The following is an 18,841-nucleotide window of genomic DNA, read 5'->3' as shown; positions in this document are numbered from 1 at the left end:
GAAATTTTAAGAGTGAGCTAGGGCTTAGTTTATTTAAATTGATCTATAGAGTGTCCAACTCAAAAAAGCACTTAGTAAGTATCTTTTCATTAATTGAAAATGTACATATTATCATCCAAGTGAAAAATCAATGAATTAAGGCTTTCTGATAGGTAAAGTATATTATATGGATACCAGATCCCGAATGAGACAGAAACAATGAGGGGCTTGTGCTGGAGAGAAAAATGACTATAACTGTCTATTCAAATTAATGTATTAATATATGTCTGAAATTCTGCTATCAACTCTTAAAATTAGTACTAGCCCAATATGTATTTCATTAAATCACCATTTTAAGTATTAATAGATATGTCTGTGTGTGTGTGTGTGTTACATTAATGGTCAAGGGAAATGTGTTAGAAGGTATTAGATATAATGCAAATTGAGATCATGAAAGAAATATAAATAAGAAACTTATAACTCATTAATACCATTATTTTTTCCTGAAGGAACATATAATGTGAATTTGAAATGGCCAAGATCAGTGCAGGAAACATGCAAGTACGACAGAGCACTATCATTCTGAAGTCATATTTTCCATTTCTCCATGGGGACAACAGGTAAGAGAAAAATTTTTGTGATCTCTGTCCTTTTTTCCTCTCTCCTTTTGTTGACCTTGTGACTCTACCATCAAAGTGAAGTATTGGTCTCAACTGTAACTTCTTACTGGCATTGTGGGTGGGGTACTTCACAGGGCACTTTAATGTGACATTAAATTGTAATATGAGGTAGAAATGAGAGCCAGCTTTTCTTGGAAATGTCAGGGAGTTAAAGAATTAATTGCAACTTCAGGGGGAAAGATAAAAAGAAAACATCCCAGGTTTACCAATATTACCTAGTCACCATTGCTGATAGAAGTGGGTATTGGTTCCTGTCAACCCTTTAGAATGAGTGCCACAGTATTACTTTATTCTTCAGGCGTTGATTATAGAATTAATAGCACAAAGTAAATCCCTTCTTTCCCTTTACTTCTCATCTTTCAATTATTAAAACACAAGACCAGATTTCCTTATTACCTAACTGGATTTTAAATGCTATAAATAATAATCAGAGATAGCACTAGTTGCTCAGGCTGCTTTGGTGGCTGCAGCCACAGGAAAATCTGGGGCCTCTGTGGCTCTGGTTCAAAACCACCTATATTAGGCCTTAAATTCTAATCCATTTTCTAGTGTTATAAAAAATTAAAATGAGGATAATATCCTAACAAGGACTACTACCTAAGGAAAAGGCAGGTGAGCCAGAATGGGGCGATATAGGGAGAACATTACTTATAATCACAGAGGTGAGAAGTGGCCTGGCATAATGGAAGGAGCAAGGGATTTGGAATCAGACAGAGTTGGACTGGAGTTGTGGCCCCTCTGCTTATGACTATGAGTAACTTCTCTGACCCACGGTTTTTCTAAGGGTCAAACAGAGATACTTCCTCCTACTAGGTAGGGTCTTTTATATATTAATTGAGATAATATATGCAAAATTATTAGCATAATTCTTTGAACATACCAGCCACTCAGTAAATGGACGCTATTAATAAAATCACACCTAAAAATATCCCAAATATTCTTTTCAATAGCCCTGCAAGGGCCCCTATGTGCTGCTGTTCAGGTCATTCCAATGTATTAATAATATACTACAGGACTTGGGAGGCAACAAGCACATCGAGTCTGTAATACTATTCCCACCTTACAAATGTAGTACATATAGCTTTTGAAGAAGTAAAAGCCATGTCCAGAGTGACAGAAATAGTAAGTGATGGAACTGGATCTTGAACCTTATAGCTATCTCCAAAACCGCTGTTCTTTTTACTATTCATCCATTAATCCAAAAATATTTGCTTAATTCTTTGCAGGCATTGTTCTAGGAACTGGGAACACAGCAGTACATTAAACTGTCATAAAAAGAGAAAAACCTATGGAACTTAGATTTACTAGCAGGAGGTAGATGAAAAATAAAATAAAAAAGATATACAGTATGTCAGATAGTGAAAAGGATTGTGGAAAACAGTGAAACAGGGAAAGGGGTATGGGAGAAGGGAGGGCACCTTCATTGATGAAATGGCATTTGAGCAAGAACTGAAGGGCGTGTGGTAGAGGGGAGGGGCAGCAGGGCTGACTTCTGTGGAATTTAGGGAAAGAGAATTCCAGGCAGAGGAAGCGGCCCTAAGACCTGCCCGTCATGTTTGGGTCAGAGTAAAAAGGCCAGTGTAGCTGGCCTGTGGGAAGCAGGAAACGAGCAGAGGGAGGTGAGGCCAGGCAGGAGTGTGTGCGCAGTGATGCAGGTAGAAGGCCAGCTTCTGTAGGGCCTTGTGAGCTCTCCTAAGCACAGTGGCTTTTATTCAGTGACACAGAAGCATAAGGTTCTGACTTTGTTTCTTTCTTTTTAAAATGTTTTTATTGATTTTTAGAGGGAGAGAGAAAGGGAGAAAGAAGGACAGAGAGAAACATCACACCCTGACCAGGAACTGAATGGGTGGCCTCTTGGTTCAAGGGTCTACACTCAACCACTTAGCCACATGGGCCGGGCCTGACTTTGTTTCTAAGGAATCACTCCGGTTGCCTGGTTGGGAATAGAGTGTAGGAACCAAAAATAGGAGCAGAGGGATGGTTAGGAGGCTTCTGTGGTCATCAAGGCAAGAGGAAATTAAGGGTCATGAAGGGTTGTTATGTAGTGGAGAGAAGCAAAATCTGGGATATATTCTCATGGTAGAAGCAACATGAACACTAAAAGGTTAGATCTGGGGTATGAGAGAAAGGGAAAAATCAAAATGGAATCAAAGTTTTTGGCCTTAACAGCTGGAAGGATAGAATTGCCACTTACTGAGATGTCAAAGATTTGAAGAAGCAGGTTTGGGAGTGAATTAGCCTTTTGACATCAAAAGAAAATCTAAACACCAAGGTTGTCACTCAGAAGATTTCAAGGATCATTATATGACTTCCAAAATAGCTCTAAAATTCTCGAATGTAATAATCATTTATTAAAGATACTGATGCAATAAACTTCCCCATAAATCGCATAAGACCTTAATTTAATATACAAATATTTCAGACTTTCCAAAAGTTTCAAACTACCAGGCATTTCAAAGCTCATTTGATAAAGCCATCACATTGCATGCCTTATAAGATGTTACCTATTTTAATAAAAATTTTCATACATATTTTAATATTGGCAGAATACAAAAATATAACCATGTGAAATATAGACTAAGTCAAACAATAAATAGGCAAATTGCTCATTCTAAACTGCAGAGTGCTATCCAGTTATAGAAATGCTAGTTATTTTATGTCATAGAGGTGAAAAACAAAAAGCACACTATATCTGTAACTTCTTTACCATTTCGTAAGTAACTGTAGAAGCTTGAAATATGCAAAATATCATTCCCAGGACTTTTGACTTTGTTATGCACAGACTCCATTTTGAAAGAGCTGTTGAAAAAAAGATTTAAAGGATATTATTGAAAATGTGTGAAAAATAATTTGAAAAATAAAGATATGAATGCACGACCAATTTAACAAATTTGGGAAATGAACACAGATTATTTTTAGCAATGTCTTCGCATTAATATCTTTCATGAAGCCTGTTCCCCCACATTGCTCCTACCTAAAACCTTAATTCTGTGGAACTGTGAATCTTAGTTGACCAGCATTGTTTTGTGATCCACTTTTTTTTTAAGTTTATCTTTATTGTTGGAAATATTACAGATGCCCCCTTTTTACCCCCATTGACCCCCTCCACCCCACCTCCATCTAGCTCCCAGGCCTTCCCCCCACCAATGTCTGCGCCCACGGGTTATGCTTATAAACATGTAAGTTCTTTGATTAATCTCTCCCCACCCACTCCTCCCTCCTCACCTTCCCTCTGAGATCCGGGGTCTTGCTACCTTAGGTTATGCAATTTGTGGCTAATGCAAAAAGAAGTATTTTTTGGTTCCTAATATGAGAGTTACCAAAGAATTCTCCTCAGGTACCATCAGGACCTGATGAAAGAAGGTTTTACTCTTATCCAGCGACTCAGCAGAAACTTTCAGTTATTGCCCAAGGATGTTCTTAGAGGCAGATCGCTGCTTCCTTTAAATTCAGTTACATCATGCCCCCCGATTGTTAAGCAGGTAAGAATTTCTCAACCTGCACAACCACAGTGAAATGTTACTGAAATGGTCAAATTTGTTGGGAGGATTTGGTGAAACCAATCTAATACATATTATTTTGATTTCCTGAAAAAGTATATTTAGTCTCTAACAGCATATCATATCTGAAGTGACCGATTTAGGGATGCAGTTTCTAATTCTGACACCTCCATTCAATAATTTGTTTAAATTAAAAATTCTATAAAGAATTTACTAATGTGTACTAACATTTTTTTTTTTTTAAATCCTCAACCCAATATATATATATATTTAAATTGGTTTTAGAGAGAGATTGATGTGAGGGAAACATCATCTGCCACCCCGACCGGGGATCGAACCCACCTTTTGGTATACAGGACAACTCTCCAGCCAACTGAGCCACCCTGCCAGGGCTGGCTAATGACTCTAAGGCCATTTAAGGGAAGGCATGGTGAAAGTCTGCCATCTCCCCTACAGGGCTCAAGACACATCCCGTACTCCGTTACTTGGGAATCAGAAACAAACTCAGAATGATAACTAAGTCCCTCAACTTCTCTGTGGGACCACAATTAGGCAAACAAATGCAATTTGTTAGCAGCCCAAGTTTTTAAGAATTTGAAGAAATTTTAATGATCACCTATCCCACCTACCTCATTTTGTAAATAAGGAAAACAAGGCCCAGAGGGTTAAGTGACTAGTCCAAAGCCACAGGGCTAGTTAAAAACAAAATCAGGCTTCATTCCTGAGTTGTCAGGCTCGAGGCTGAATGCATTTTTAAAGCCATACTTTAGGTGCTATGTCATTTTTTTAGTAATAGAAAAAACTTAAAAGCAGCCTATCTGAAATTTTTAAAAAAATTAAAATAGATAGAAGAAAATAGAGGACAACAAAGTACTAAAATTTACCAGTCTGTTTTCTCATTACTAGGGCCATGAACAGAAAACGGAAAACCCAGTAGCACAGAAGCATTATAATGGAAGGAAACATAATACTGAATCCTACGTAACCTATAGGGACTTGCTTTTCTACCAGACTGTAGCGCCACTGAGGGTGGGAACTCTGTCCATTATACAGGCCCGCACAGGTACGTGTTAAATTGAGCTCTTACCAAAGAACAGAAATGTCGAGGACCATTTTCCACCATGTATTGGGTCATTCAAACAGTATCTCTTCTATAAAAGCTTTCTAGATGGTTTCATGTCTCATTAATTATTCTCTTTACATAGACTGCCTAAAATGCTTACCTGAGCTATAGATGTTTTTTCTAGTTTCTTTACCTTACCCATCAATGTTTTTTATGTATTTCATGTGTACTATTGTTTTTATATAAAAGAGCTCATATCCAGATGAGAAATTTATTTATATTTCCCCTGTATGCTAGTGCTAAGAACAGCTTCAGTAAGATGGTGAGTTGAATGAAATCTCATATCAGGCTATGAAAAACTACATTGAATTTTAGCAGAGGGAGAGGGTAAACACTCAGGGACAAGGTTAGTGACTAGTCAAGACTAGTTAGTGTTTAGCCTTGAATCAGACTCTAAGAAGCTGAATTAATCTTGGGATTGGTATCTTCTCTCCATAAGCCTATATCATCACCTATACAAGGAGCAAAATAATAGTGCCTATAACCCAGCTTTGCTGTGCATATTAAATGAAATCATGTATGTAAAGGGCTTACATGGTAACCAGCAGCTATTAAATACTCAAAAAACAATAGTTATTTTAACTAAACTGTACTTTCTATAAATTAATTACTGATGACTTTTCTATTTTAATATGCCAAAGTATATATTAAATGGTGGGATCTGAGGTATAAAATTTCCAAGCTTTTCTTTTCCTTATGATACATAAAATATACCATTATAGGCATTTACTTAAATATTCTTTGTTCATACTTAATTTACAGCAACTGCAATGGATTGCAAGGTGTGTATGTATGTATGTGTGTATCTATCTGTCTATCATGTATCTGTCTATCATCTATCTATCATCTATCTATCTATCTATCTATCTATCTATCTATCATCATCTATCTATCTATCTACTATCTATCATCTATCTATCTATCTATCTATCTATCTATCTATCTATCTATCTATCTATCTATCATCTGTCTATCTATCTATCTATCTATCTATCTATCTATCTATCTATCTATCTATCTATCTATCATCTATCATCTGTCTATCTATCATCTATCATCTATCTATCTATCTATCTATCTATCTATCTATCTATCTATCTATCTATCTATCATCTGTCTATCTGTCTATCATCTATCTATCTATCTATCTATCTATCTATCTATCTATCTATCTATCATCTATATCTATCTATCATCTACCTACCTATCTATCTCATCTATCATCTATCATCTATCATCCATCATCATCTATCTATCATCTAAGTAATCTATCAAATCACTCAGCACCCAGCACTCTGATTTTCCTGGCACATATTATGAGAATGATGGATATTTGTTGAATGAATAAATTTTAAAACATAAATTTACTGCTCAAATTATCCTCCAATCCCAAAACTTAGAAGAAAGATTTTATAGAATGTGTTTGGAGCTAAAGAATTTGCTGCATATTTAGTCTTCATGTGAATGAAGAGAGGAAGAAGAGGGGAGAGAAGAGAGAGTTGAATACAGCAAATAATGATGATTTTTTTAATGTCCCAAATAAGCAGAGTCAAAATCTCTAGGCACGCCTTACCTGTCAATTCCATATGCCACTTCTACAGGCATGTTAACTAATTTGTTAACTAAAAATAGTCTTCTCAATAAATAAACTATAGTGCTTGACTCATGCAAAGAATCAGAATTATTTTCCAGTCCTCTTGGCATCCCAGACTGATGCGGAAGAGTGGATGTGTATTTATTTGACAAGTCCAAAACCTTTCTGGAAAATAAATTCACTTTTGAGCAGTCTTTTTTCATTTCAGCACTGCACAAATCCCAACCTGGAAGCATCAATGAGAAGTGGTCTTCATTTGAAGCAAGTCCTAAAAAAACAGGACCCTGAAGCTTCAAAATATTGAGATGCTTAATGCAGAGATTATCTAATTCTTTATCCACTCCCCATGGCAAAAGGCAAGACAGGAGCAATTTGGCTGTATCTATGATGAGGTTGGCATCAAATTTTCTTGATGGCTTAGGGTGTGTCTTTTTGGAGCTCTTCATTTTCTTCTGCCTTTTAATGCCGTCATTTTCTTCTAAAACTGCGATGGAAGTATCTCCTGGGGCTGGGGCTTCACTAACAGGCTTGGCTTGTGCCTCTGCTGAGAGAGGACCACAGGCAGTTTTATTTCTTTTCAGCGTCAATGTTTTCTTCTCAACTGTACTTTTGGCTCTTCTCAGGATCTCACTGCCATAGAATGAATTGGAAGGGTCACTGTCACAGACTGGAGTCGACAGCAGGAGTTCAACAAGGTTTTCCAGGTCAAATAGAAGGATATGAAAGCCAATGTTACTCCATTTCGTCTTCACAGGCAAGACATTAAAAGGACCTGAGAAAGACTTGGCATCAGCAACCTAAAGGAGATAAAACAAAAACAAACAAAAGAACCCTTTATGTGTCAAAGTCCTTATTTTTAAGTGATTTTATGAAAGGTCCCATGATATTGAAATGGTATAAACAGAAAGTATTAAGTTGCAACTAAAGGCAAGTCATTTCAGTTTTTTTGTGTAATGGTAAAAATTTCCCGCTAAATTAAACATTCTATATTCTAATATATTTAAATCTTTTTATTTTTCCTTTCTAAAACTTTTGTTTTTTCTTCTAAAAAATATAAATGAGAACCTATGGAATAATATGGTATCAGATTGATAGTCTTTCATGTACACGTTCACTTCTTCTGTCAACAGAGTCATGAAGGCAAACAACAGGGGAAACTAGAAATTTGAAATTTAAGGAAAACAGAACACTTGCAAGAACTTAGAAAGTCTTTAACACGAATGGTGTCTCCAAACCTGTCTAAAATTTTACTTAATTTTTTTAAAAATTGGAAGTAACCTAAATATTAACCAATATCAAATTGCTTTTATTTTTTTAAAGACTCACCTTGTGGACTTGCATTCGTTCTTTCTCTGCCTAAAATGACTGCCCTAAACATTGGCATGGTGGGCTCCCGCACTGCCGTGAGGTTCCTGCTCCTTTATCAGGCCTTCTTAAAATACCTCGTCCCCTCATGCCAACCTAGTACACTCCATTCTCTTCCTTGCTTTTTTGTTTCTTCCTAGTACTTACATTATATAAAATATTTACTTGTTTACTGTAAATTCTCTAATAGCATTCAAACTCCATCTTTGCAGGAGTTTTGCATATTGCTTTGTTCCCAGTCCTATAAAATAATGCTGCTTTACAGCATTATTAAGGGGCTCAATAAATATTTGTTGAATGAACCATTAATATAAATATATATGGAATACCATTCAAGTATTTTGAAATAATGGTGTAAAACTATATTTATTAGGAAAATATGTTCTATAAGGCAGAAAAATAATCCCCTTTTAATAAAACCATGTGTGTATGAATGTATAGGTATTTTTACATATTGACATATACAAATTATATATATAATATATACATATATATTCACAAAAGACATGCACTAACATGTGAACAACAGTTAATTAGAAAGAGAGGGTTAAAATAATCTCTATACTTTAGAGTTTTTTTGTTTGGGTATTTTTTTGCAGTAATGACATGTATTTTATAATCATAAAAAAGAAAATTAAAAAAACAAACCATTGCCCAGCTGGGCGTGGCTCAGGGGTTGAGCATCAACCTGTGATCCATAAGATTGCAGTTTGATTCCCGGTCAGGGCACATGCAGGAGGCAGCTGATCAATGACTCTCTCATCATTGATGTTTCAAGTCTCTATCCCTCTCCCTCCCTCTCTCTGAAATCAATAAAGATATATTTAAAAAACAAAACAAAATAACAAAGAAACATTAAAAAATTTAAAGATAAAAAAATGGGGATAAACTAAAAAAAAAAAATTTTTCAACCAATAAGATAATATAAGGTTTGTACAATTATTAATAAATAATTTCTGCAAATCAAAAATAAAAACTATACAGATTGAAAAGTGGGCAAACAGAATTGATAGTAAGTCAAAGAATAACATTCAAATTAAATATGAAAACATGTTTACAACCAGTAGTATCAAGAAGCGAAATTAAGATAGTAATACCATTCATTTCCTATTAATTTAGTAAAAAGAGTTGTTTACATTATCTTATTATGTAATGTTCAATACATATAAATTGATTTATAAACCATGCATTTAGCCCTCCTATGCACTTCTACTTCCCCAAAGCTATAATCTTCTCTGGCCATAGCAGCTATACCTCCTCAATTACTGGGCCAATGAAAATCATAGCAGTGACTCTAGAAACACGACACATTGCCTGGTCAGGTTTCATCTTATTTTGTGGTCCACATGGTCACAATAGGCCCATGGCACTACTGTCAACAAATCTGTACTGAAATATAGTCACCTGAAGCCTCAGGAGCAATTGGACATCTTACATTCCTTTCAAATCATACGTGCTCTTCCAAATTTATTTAACACACTATAATGTTGTTTCCTATTTGGAAACAATTCTATTAGATTATAAGTATAAAATGTTATATATTTTATATACTAAAATAATTAAATATTATATTTCTAGCCTGTCATTGAATTTTTTTCTTTTAAAAAACAGAAAAAAATTATAACTATATTGTTAAAGTTATGTCATCAAAAGACTTTAAAAAGAATATTTATGATTATTTTGACATAAGTAACAAAGAATAACAATAAGTGCCTATAATGTTAGTTCTTAGGTTCTTATACATTATAGATTGGGCATATACAATATTTAGTAATGTTTAGCAAAGGGTATGGTAAATCTTATGCTTATTTATATTTATGTTACCTATATACAAAATATTCCTCGGACAAGATTTCTATTAAAAGAGTCCTGCTAAATCATGACTGAATTATGTTCTGCAAAAATATGAATATAATTATATTACTTTTAGAATGATAAAGTATATCTAAACCATCATTATGACAGAAATATTTTAGAAGCATTCATCAATCTAGTTATAATAAAAAATAGCCTAGAACAAATTATTAAATATGAAATATATTTCACTTAATGTTTGTCACTGCAAATACTTGAGACATATACTCTGATTAACTAATGTCACCCCAGTAAATTTAATTAAAAATTTTTAATGTAAGGGTTAAGTATAAATTGTATTAGTTCACATGTTACTTATAGAATGCTCTCTGAATGCCTGGTGGATAATTCCCTACAATGTGCTCTCCAGGCGTTGCAGGCATAGAGAAGGTGCTGGTATTTTACCCCGGAATCACATCACTTTTACTCCTGCTCTCTGAAGTTCCAGGCTGAGGTAAGAGAGGAGGTCTGTTTACAATCTGGAGAGCTAGTGGGGAGCAGGGAAGGACAATCTTCCATTCCAAGCCCTGAACTTCAGGGAGGCTGGGAGTAAAATGGTGCTGACGGACCTACATGTGAATGCCGTAAGCAGCAGCTGGGCAGCAGGGAGAGGCACAGAGCCGGGCATGTCTGGGGTACACAGGCTTTGGGGAGAGCTGCCGAGTCAGAAAGTCAGCAAGGAGCATCCCACATGGCCAGCGTGCAGACATTATTCCTCCACTCCCTGCGAGCTTCAAGAGTAAATGCCCAGGAAAACTGAAGTTAACAGAAAATCCAAACTCTCAACAAGCCGATATACATAAAATAAGGAAAAGCAAAAAGACGCAAAAGTTTGAAGGAAAAAATGTAATAGGTCTGAAGGCGTAAGTCTAACACCTTTATAAAAAGAAAAGCCTATTTATTTCTTTCATCCTGTGTTCAGCTTGTGCCTTTCCTGCTCTGCCTGACTCAGAAAGACAAAGTGGGTAAGCAAGGCTGGTTTCACCCCTGCTTTTGGAGGTACAGATGACTAACAAACAACATGTTCTGATAAAACTTCTCTCTGAAAACACAGTGGATTCCCCCACTGAGTTTGTTGTAAAGGATTTGACCTCCCCAAGCTATCACAACCACAAAATACATGTGGTAAAACTGCTGCTTAAAACTACCTTCATCTTTTCACTTTTGTGATTTTGTGCAGTAATACCTAGTAAAAATATTTAGATATTAAGTGAGAAAACACTTAATATCTAAATATTAATAATATTTAGATTAATAATATTGTATTAATAATAATACAATAGCTGCAAAAACATTTTAGATATTTAGTTATGTTAGAGTTGAGAAATTATCTAACCTAATACCTTTCCCTTTAAACTAGGGCAAGTGAGGAACAGAGAAGTAACTTGTTCAAAATTACCCATTTGGTAAATAGCCAAGTCACGATTCCAAGTCTATTTTTTTCTGACTCTTCTTCAGGTGACATTATCCACTCAAATTTTTCAAAGGCTGGAATAATGTTTCTTATTTGTCATGTCTAAGATATAGAAGGAGTCCTCATTAGCTAAGCATTCATTTCATGAAACACCATATTCACTGAGATGTATAAAGAAGAGTCATCATTATATGAAAATATTCACTAATGAGCTGATTACATATAAAATTAGTACCCAAACCCTCCTCCCTTTCTAACATAAAGGCCCATCCCCATTCATTAGTCAGGTTCTGACTGATTATTAGATGGTGCAATCCAAGTGCACAGGAGATAGCAAATAACTGTTAAAGATGCAGAATTGCACTACATCCAGACGGTGATATCAGAACTACCTGAGTCGTAGCCAATGCCACTGACCAACAAGGACCCAGGAAAAAGACTAGTTAACCGGAGAAGAAAACATTAATTCAGATGCTTCAAATGAAAAATCTGTGCATTAAAACTTTGCAAAAATCAAATTAAATCTGGAGGAATAGATTTTTCCAATTGGCTCTGTTGCCACATTTTCTATAGCTTATAAATCATAAAGATTGTCATTAATATTATAAATTATATAGAAAATGCAGCTTTGAGATCAAATCATTTTAAGCATACTGTCCAATCTCCTCCATTAGGTAATTACACATTTAAAATCTGCCACCAGAGAGCTTATAATGCTCAAAACTAAACTTAAGACAAAGTTAGTCATTAATCCTTAGGAAATGCTAATGGAGTAGTTTTCGGGTCAGTTTTCATAGTAACTCTGATAGAGGCTATTGAGATACGGGTTTGTATTTTTCCAGAGCAACTGTACTTCTTTTTCAGCTTCTGTATTTCAGGCAATAACTATCAGAAACATTTCTATTTTACATTAGTGACTCAAATTTAATTTATTAGTGTAAAACATTATCGCTATACTTTATTCTGCTATTAAAACAGAATGCTCCTCACACAGAAAAAGAGAGATATGGGTTTATGTTCTTGTACACAATCACACAGTAACAAACAACTGGTAGAGCCAAGATTCAAACCCGTCATTTTACCTCCAAGTTTATGTTTTAACCATCCCTTCTGGTTTTTTCTTAACACCTTTATTGAAGTGCCATTTGCTTACAATAACATTCATCTGTTGTAAGAGTTGAGTTCAATGACTTTTAGTAAATTTACAGAATTGTACAATGATCGCCATAATCTGGTTTTATAATATTTTCACCCCCAAAAGAAACATTGTGACCATTTGCTGCATGTCCCTATTTCTATCCCCCTTCCCAGGCAGCCATTAATCTACTTTCTGTCTCTATGAATTTTCCTTTTCTGGACATTTTATAGAAATGGAATCATTCAATATGGACTTTTCCAACTGGCTTCTTTCACTGAAGCATTGTTTTTGAGACTCATGTTGTAGTACCTATCAATATTATATTCTTTTTTATGGCTGCATGCCTATTAACTTTATACTGGACAAATGATTTTACAATTGAAGAGAAATAAAAATGTTTTAACATGTTCACTTGAAATATTTATGCTAGTGAAAATATCTCCTTTGCACATTTCTTTGCTTCCACATTTTCACCATTTGAGTCTAGGGACATGTATCATTGTAATGTGGCCCTTCTCACAACATGTTTACATGTTGTCTGCCTCAACCTCAACCTGCACAGCACGGTCAGAGTAATCCAGGTTTTTTAAAAAGTGCTTTGAGCTATTACTTTTAGATCCTCAAAAGTTCCCAAATGCCTGTAGAATGAAGCCCAGTTCCAGTGGGCTGGCACACCCAGATGTCCAGTGAGGCCCTTTCTCCCTTTCTTGCATGAGCTTACTACCTCTCCCCCTTCCTTTGGTCCGATTTTTCTAACTGACCCTCCATCGAGCTTGCCTGAGCCCCGCGCGAGCCTTGGCCTCTGCTTGTTCCCGTAATAGCACCTTCTCTTCCAGGCGCTAGCCCCATCCAGCCTCCTGGAGTTGGCATCTTCACCCACTCTAGTCCCATACTGTCTCTCCTCTCAGCGCTTCAGCAATTCCCTTGTAGCCTTAGTCATGAATATTTATATGTGTGAAACTTTAATCTTCCCCAAGGGGTGAAACAGCTTCAATCCAGGAATTATATCCCATACCTTCTGGTGTGAGTTGAGAGCAGGATTCATGTCTGATTCTTTTGGCTACTTCTCGAATCAATTATTTTACAAATAGCAATATTTTTTTAAAAAAAAAAATTATTTCCTACTAAACCAGAAAAACAAATAGCACTGACTCACTAATGAAAGCAATTTGTTTCCCTCTAAGACAAAAAGTAAATAAAGTAAACTTCAGCTTCACTGTCACTTCAGCAACAAAAAGCTAGGAGTAATTCTTAAGATATGTGTGTCCAACCTCTTACTATAACATCTGAGAGTCTTTTTTTAGGGGTGAGATGAAAAGAGTTCAGCACCACAGTGGGGGCTCTCTAAGGGCAGATCCATCACTGCCGGATACTCTTGGTGCCTCAGCAAAGTAAGAGGCAGGTGCTCAGGTCTAATTTTTCAGTCTAGCAGGGCTCTCATTTCCTTCCATTCAGACAACAGAGGGTTACCCCGAAACAGAAAAATGCTACAAGGAACCATGACATTTCTACTCCATTGCAACACTCCATGGCAAAAGCTTATTTAAACATGGCCCTGGAAGTCAGGAAAAGTGACATTTAGTCACTGGTACAACAAAGCGTGATCAGGACTTTATATTGTCTCCCCATCACATTCTCTGTTTGCCAATGCTTTTCACCAAATTACAGGGAAACATACCGAAAAGCCAGAACAGTTTTCTAACTTTATATTCTCAAGAAGGCATTATTCGTGCTCTAAAATGTGCTTATGAAGCCATGGTTCCTGCAACACCAGCCTCCTCGCTGAGAAAGTCTACTCCAGCCCCTCACACCCCTGGCAGCATTCTCCCAGTGAACCGGGCTTAAATCCAATATCACTCTTCCCTTCTCTTTTCTCAAATTCTCTCTTTCTTCAATGCCTCTCCCACTAAATGCGAGGACCTTCACATTTTATTAATCATTCAGTCATTCACCTACCCATCAAATGTTTACTAAGCATCTACTATGCGCTGCCTGCTGTGCCTGACGCGAAAGGCTCAGTGGTGAGCAAGACGGAGCCCCTGGAGCATGCAGCTGGCGGGCTAGGTCCTGCCACTCGAAGTCATTCCCCGCCACCTCTCCTGACTGCAGACGGTGCTTGGCACCGTTGCCTGACTCCTCTGCTGTTCATAGTTTGTCTCGGCCTCCCAGCCTTTTCTGGCTTCTCGGTCTCTGTGTCTCTTCTCACACTGAGAATGCTGAGAATGCCCTAACACCCAACAGAAAACCCACCCCTAAAGAAAGCGCATCTCCCCAAGGGCCTTAACCTCATAAACCTTTTCTACCCTCCCCTTCCAGTTGTAACCTTGCTTTCCTTCGATGTTTCATGACATGTTAATTTTTCTCCCGTGTTTACCTTTTGTCATCATCATAAGTATCCTTATTTTCATTGACTGCAATCTCTAAAAGGCTGAGCCTGCCTCAATCCCAGTGCATTACACCAGCAAGAGTTTATTCGGCAAATAGTTCATAAAAGATGAGAACTTTTATAGAAGACTTCATTGAGCCTAAAAGTGCCGGATGAGGCGAGTCACATAACTACTGAGGGTAAACGTACTGATTTCATGGCTTTCTCTAGTAACTATTAAATACTGAAACATAATGCTTGAAGATGTTATTCCAGGTCTTTTGGAAAAATAACAAATAAAAGCCGGCGCACTTTAAAAAATAATTATTAAGTTTGCTTTTGTTTATGGTAGCTTGGGATTCGGCCCTTAGGTGTTGGTTCTGCACATTTCTGTAAACTCATCTCTAACCTCTGTGTGACCAGAGAAATTCACTTAAAAAACTGTCGCCTAAGTGAAAAATAAGTGTCTCACAACACTAGCCCATTTAAGCACCTAATTACAGGGTCAGTGGAGAGGCAGCCTGCTCCGTAACAGATTGCCCGTGTCAGCCGGCCCCCGTCCACCTGGAGCTCACTTAGGTGCCTCCGCCCTTGGCTCCTGGTCTATTCGGATGTCACTGCCTTGACTTTGAACTATGTCTCCTCAAAATCTTATTGATGCAGAAGTCAGGGCAATTTGGTAAAGAACAAAAGTGTTCTATAAGTCAGCCATTTTTTCCATAAGACATAAATGAAAACCACTGTTTTCTATTTCTTCTCTGAACACACCTGTGCTTAAAATCATAGGACACTTTTCTGGTTCTCTTCAAAATTCTTTGAAATGGAAAAGAAAAGGGTGAATAGGGATATACTTTTAAAATGTTGGTTAAATTGTTCAACTGTGCCCTACCATCAAGGTTGTTTCCGTTTACACTTCAACCAATAGTGAATGTATATGCTATTTTGTTATACCGCTAAAGAGTTCAGCATTTTAAAAATATTTATTAATCTAATAATAGAAAATTTGGATTGATGTGCTTTAGTGAGAAAACCTCAATGACGGTTTGTATTTTTCTGTGATGTAAGTATTAATCTTTGCCTGATTTCCCATTATACTATTTATTTTTTCCTAATCAATTTGTAAGAGCCCTTTTGTATGTAAGAATATTAATCCTGCATTGAATACATTGTAAATAATTTCCAAGTCTCATTAAGCTTTAAATTTATAGGTTGGGGCTTGCAATAAAATTGAAAAAATTTTTTAAGAGTAAAAATTATATTTTTTCATTTTATCTTTTAGAAATTTTGCCACTCGTAGGCCCTTCACAACCCTATTAGTAAAAATATCACTATATATTTTCTTCTAGTAATCTACCTTTCTATATTTAAAGCTTTTATTCATCTGAAGTTTATTGTTGTTAAAGGTAGAAAGAAAGGGTATTATTTTATATTTTTTCCAAAAACTTACACTCAATTATACAAAGCAACTTATTAACTTTTTTTTGGTAGAATTTTAAGTGCCATCTTTCTCCTAAGAGAAAATTATGATTTATATGCATGCTCCTTCCTGGACTCTCTTATTCTTTTTCATTTATCTGTTAGTCTGTTTTGAACATCTATGCATTCCAATGTGGACAGATAGATAGATAAATATAGATCGACAGATAATGTTTGACATCTGAGAAGAAAGTCTCACGTTCATCATTACTTTTTTTCCTAATTTTCCTTAGCTCATTTTATACATTTATTTTTCCAGAAGAATTTTCTAATCAACTCATCAAGTTTCCAAAAACATACCAAGGAGGTTTTGAAAGTTACTGTTATTAAATGTATAGATTTGTAACTATGTTAATTTTTAAAATACTGGGGTTGCATTATATTATTAAATCAAGATATTTTTCATGTCTTTTAGTAATTTTTAAACATGTTTTGATATGGGTGTTACATATTTCTTATTAAATGTATCACTGTTTTCTATTTTTTATACTATTATAAAGAGAATTTTTATATTAATTGTATTTTCAAACTAGTGGGTGTTTGTTTTTTTTTTGTATTATTATATGAGTTTTGGTTTCAGCACCTCCATGCTTCTCTTTATTTTTTTAAAATTAGGTTTTCTGTACTATTCACATTTTTATATAGATTATCCATCATTATGTATTTAAATAAAGGTAATTTCACCCACTTTCCATCCTTATTTTATTTTCCTTAACTTCTGGCATTTGTTAAAACATTCAAAAAAAGGTTCAATAATAGTAGGAATGGTATATTTTTTATAAATTAAATCAACATGATTATTGCTGTTTTTTAAATTTAAGATCATTTGATGTATATGTTTTCCTAATATTTGGTAAGTTGGAAGGGTTTCCTAAGTCCATGTACATGATTAGCCACCCCTCTTTAATCCCTGGTCATTTAAAGTAGATTTATATAATAGTATCAGGTAAATGAAAGAATACTGGGTCCATTTTAACAGCGTAAACTAGTAACGATTGCATATTAACATATACTTCTAACTAGCTCCCCCCATCAAAGATTTCTGAGTGAGAAAACCCAGACAGTATTTATTGGAAGCTGGGAGTATTTATTGGAAGTTTGGTTAAAAATCTAACCAGGGTAACCTGTGTGTACTGATACAGAAGGGTGTGCACCAAATATCTCTCACTTAGCAAAGCAACTTGTGGAACAGTATCTATAATATAATCTCACTTCTGTATGACAAAGGAACGTGTACACAGGCACACAGACCTGTACACGCGCCTCTGTTCTGTGGTCTAGAAAGCACATCAACAGCATCGTAATAATGGAGCCTAACGCGAGGGCAGTGGTTTGAAGAGAGAGAGGTTTGTTTACTCTCCATAAATGTCAGGGTCCTCCCTGTACTGTCAAGCACTCATTTCCTAAAATTCAGCCTCGATCCATTAGTGATACATGAAAACCAATACTGCTACATCGTATTTTGGAAAGTCTTGAGTTACTACATAAACCATATACCTGAAAAGTCAAATTACTGTATATATTACTGACATGATGTCCAGGAAAAGAAAATGCTTTTATATTTTCCCCCCTCAAATATATCAAGACATGCCATCTACTTTAACTGATTTAATACACAGAACCACATAAAAATTTCATGGAAAGTACAACTTAAATGCTATTTTACCTATCTACCTCCTTGTCTCTGAAGGCTGTTTACCATTGGGACTCAACTTATTCTGGGAACTCTGCTCCCTCCCTTAGAATACACATTTCCATTAGCTGATGGAGGACCCCACACTGGTTTACCCTCTTTCCAGACACACCAGTCATTTTTCTAACGAGACACACACTCCTGATGAGCGAGCTCCTGGGTTGTCTGCTGCTTTGCCCTTTGGCTGATTACAAGGTAAAAAAAGACAAGTTAGAGAGAATTGTTAATTCATGTAATGACAAATTAACATTTATGCAGTGCTAAAACCTTTCACATAATTTCACTTGAAAATTATTTGGTGTAAAAATTCAAACTCGGAGCTAAACCAGGTATTACACTCAAGGACTCTTTGACTTATGAATATTAACGACATGGGGTATAATGCATGTTAGGTCTCCATATCAGCAGTTAATTAATTGATTAATTCCATGTTTATTGAGTACAAAATTTTAATTCAGCAGCCAAGCAATCCCTCAAAGTGCAGAAACAATGTTACTAGGATTTCTTTCTTTCTTTCTGAAATGCCTTCCTCTACCTATCCTTGAAAAGACGCTAAAGCTCTGCTCTCGCCTTCAAAGCTGAAGTTCCTCATTGTTTTGAAGTGCAAAGTGCTATGGTTTCTGAAATAGATTCGAGGTAGCTCGGGAAATGCTTCCCAGA

At 35.9% G+C, this 18,841-nt stretch overlaps 1 protein-coding gene across 3 annotated transcripts in view; it reads right to left on the bottom strand.

Moving 5' to 3' along the window:
- WDR72 (WD repeat domain 72) overlaps positions 1–18,841 on the bottom strand; it is a 174,866-nt gene that overhangs the window by 82,409 nt on the left and 73,616 nt on the right. For all 3 annotated transcript variants that reach the window (XM_087814578.1, XM_016224977.2, XM_087814576.1), the window contains exons 14-15: positions 6,856–7,673; positions 3,367–3,458 (exon numbers count right to left, since the gene is read on the bottom strand). In XM_087814578.1, coding sequence (XP_087670704.1) covers positions 3,367–3,458; positions 6,856–7,673 — 910 coding nt within the window. The remainder of the gene's footprint in view (positions 1–3,366; positions 3,459–6,855; positions 7,674–18,841) is intronic.

Source organism: Miniopterus natalensis, chromosome 1, assembly GCF_054644295.1.
Source record: "Miniopterus natalensis isolate mMinNat1 chromosome 1, mMinNat1.hap1, whole genome shotgun sequence".
Taxonomy (NCBI): Eukaryota; Metazoa; Chordata; class Mammalia; order Chiroptera; family Miniopteridae; genus Miniopterus; species Miniopterus natalensis.
The sequence above is the reverse complement of the archived record's forward strand: the minus strand, read 5'-3'. Positions and strand labels throughout refer to the sequence as shown.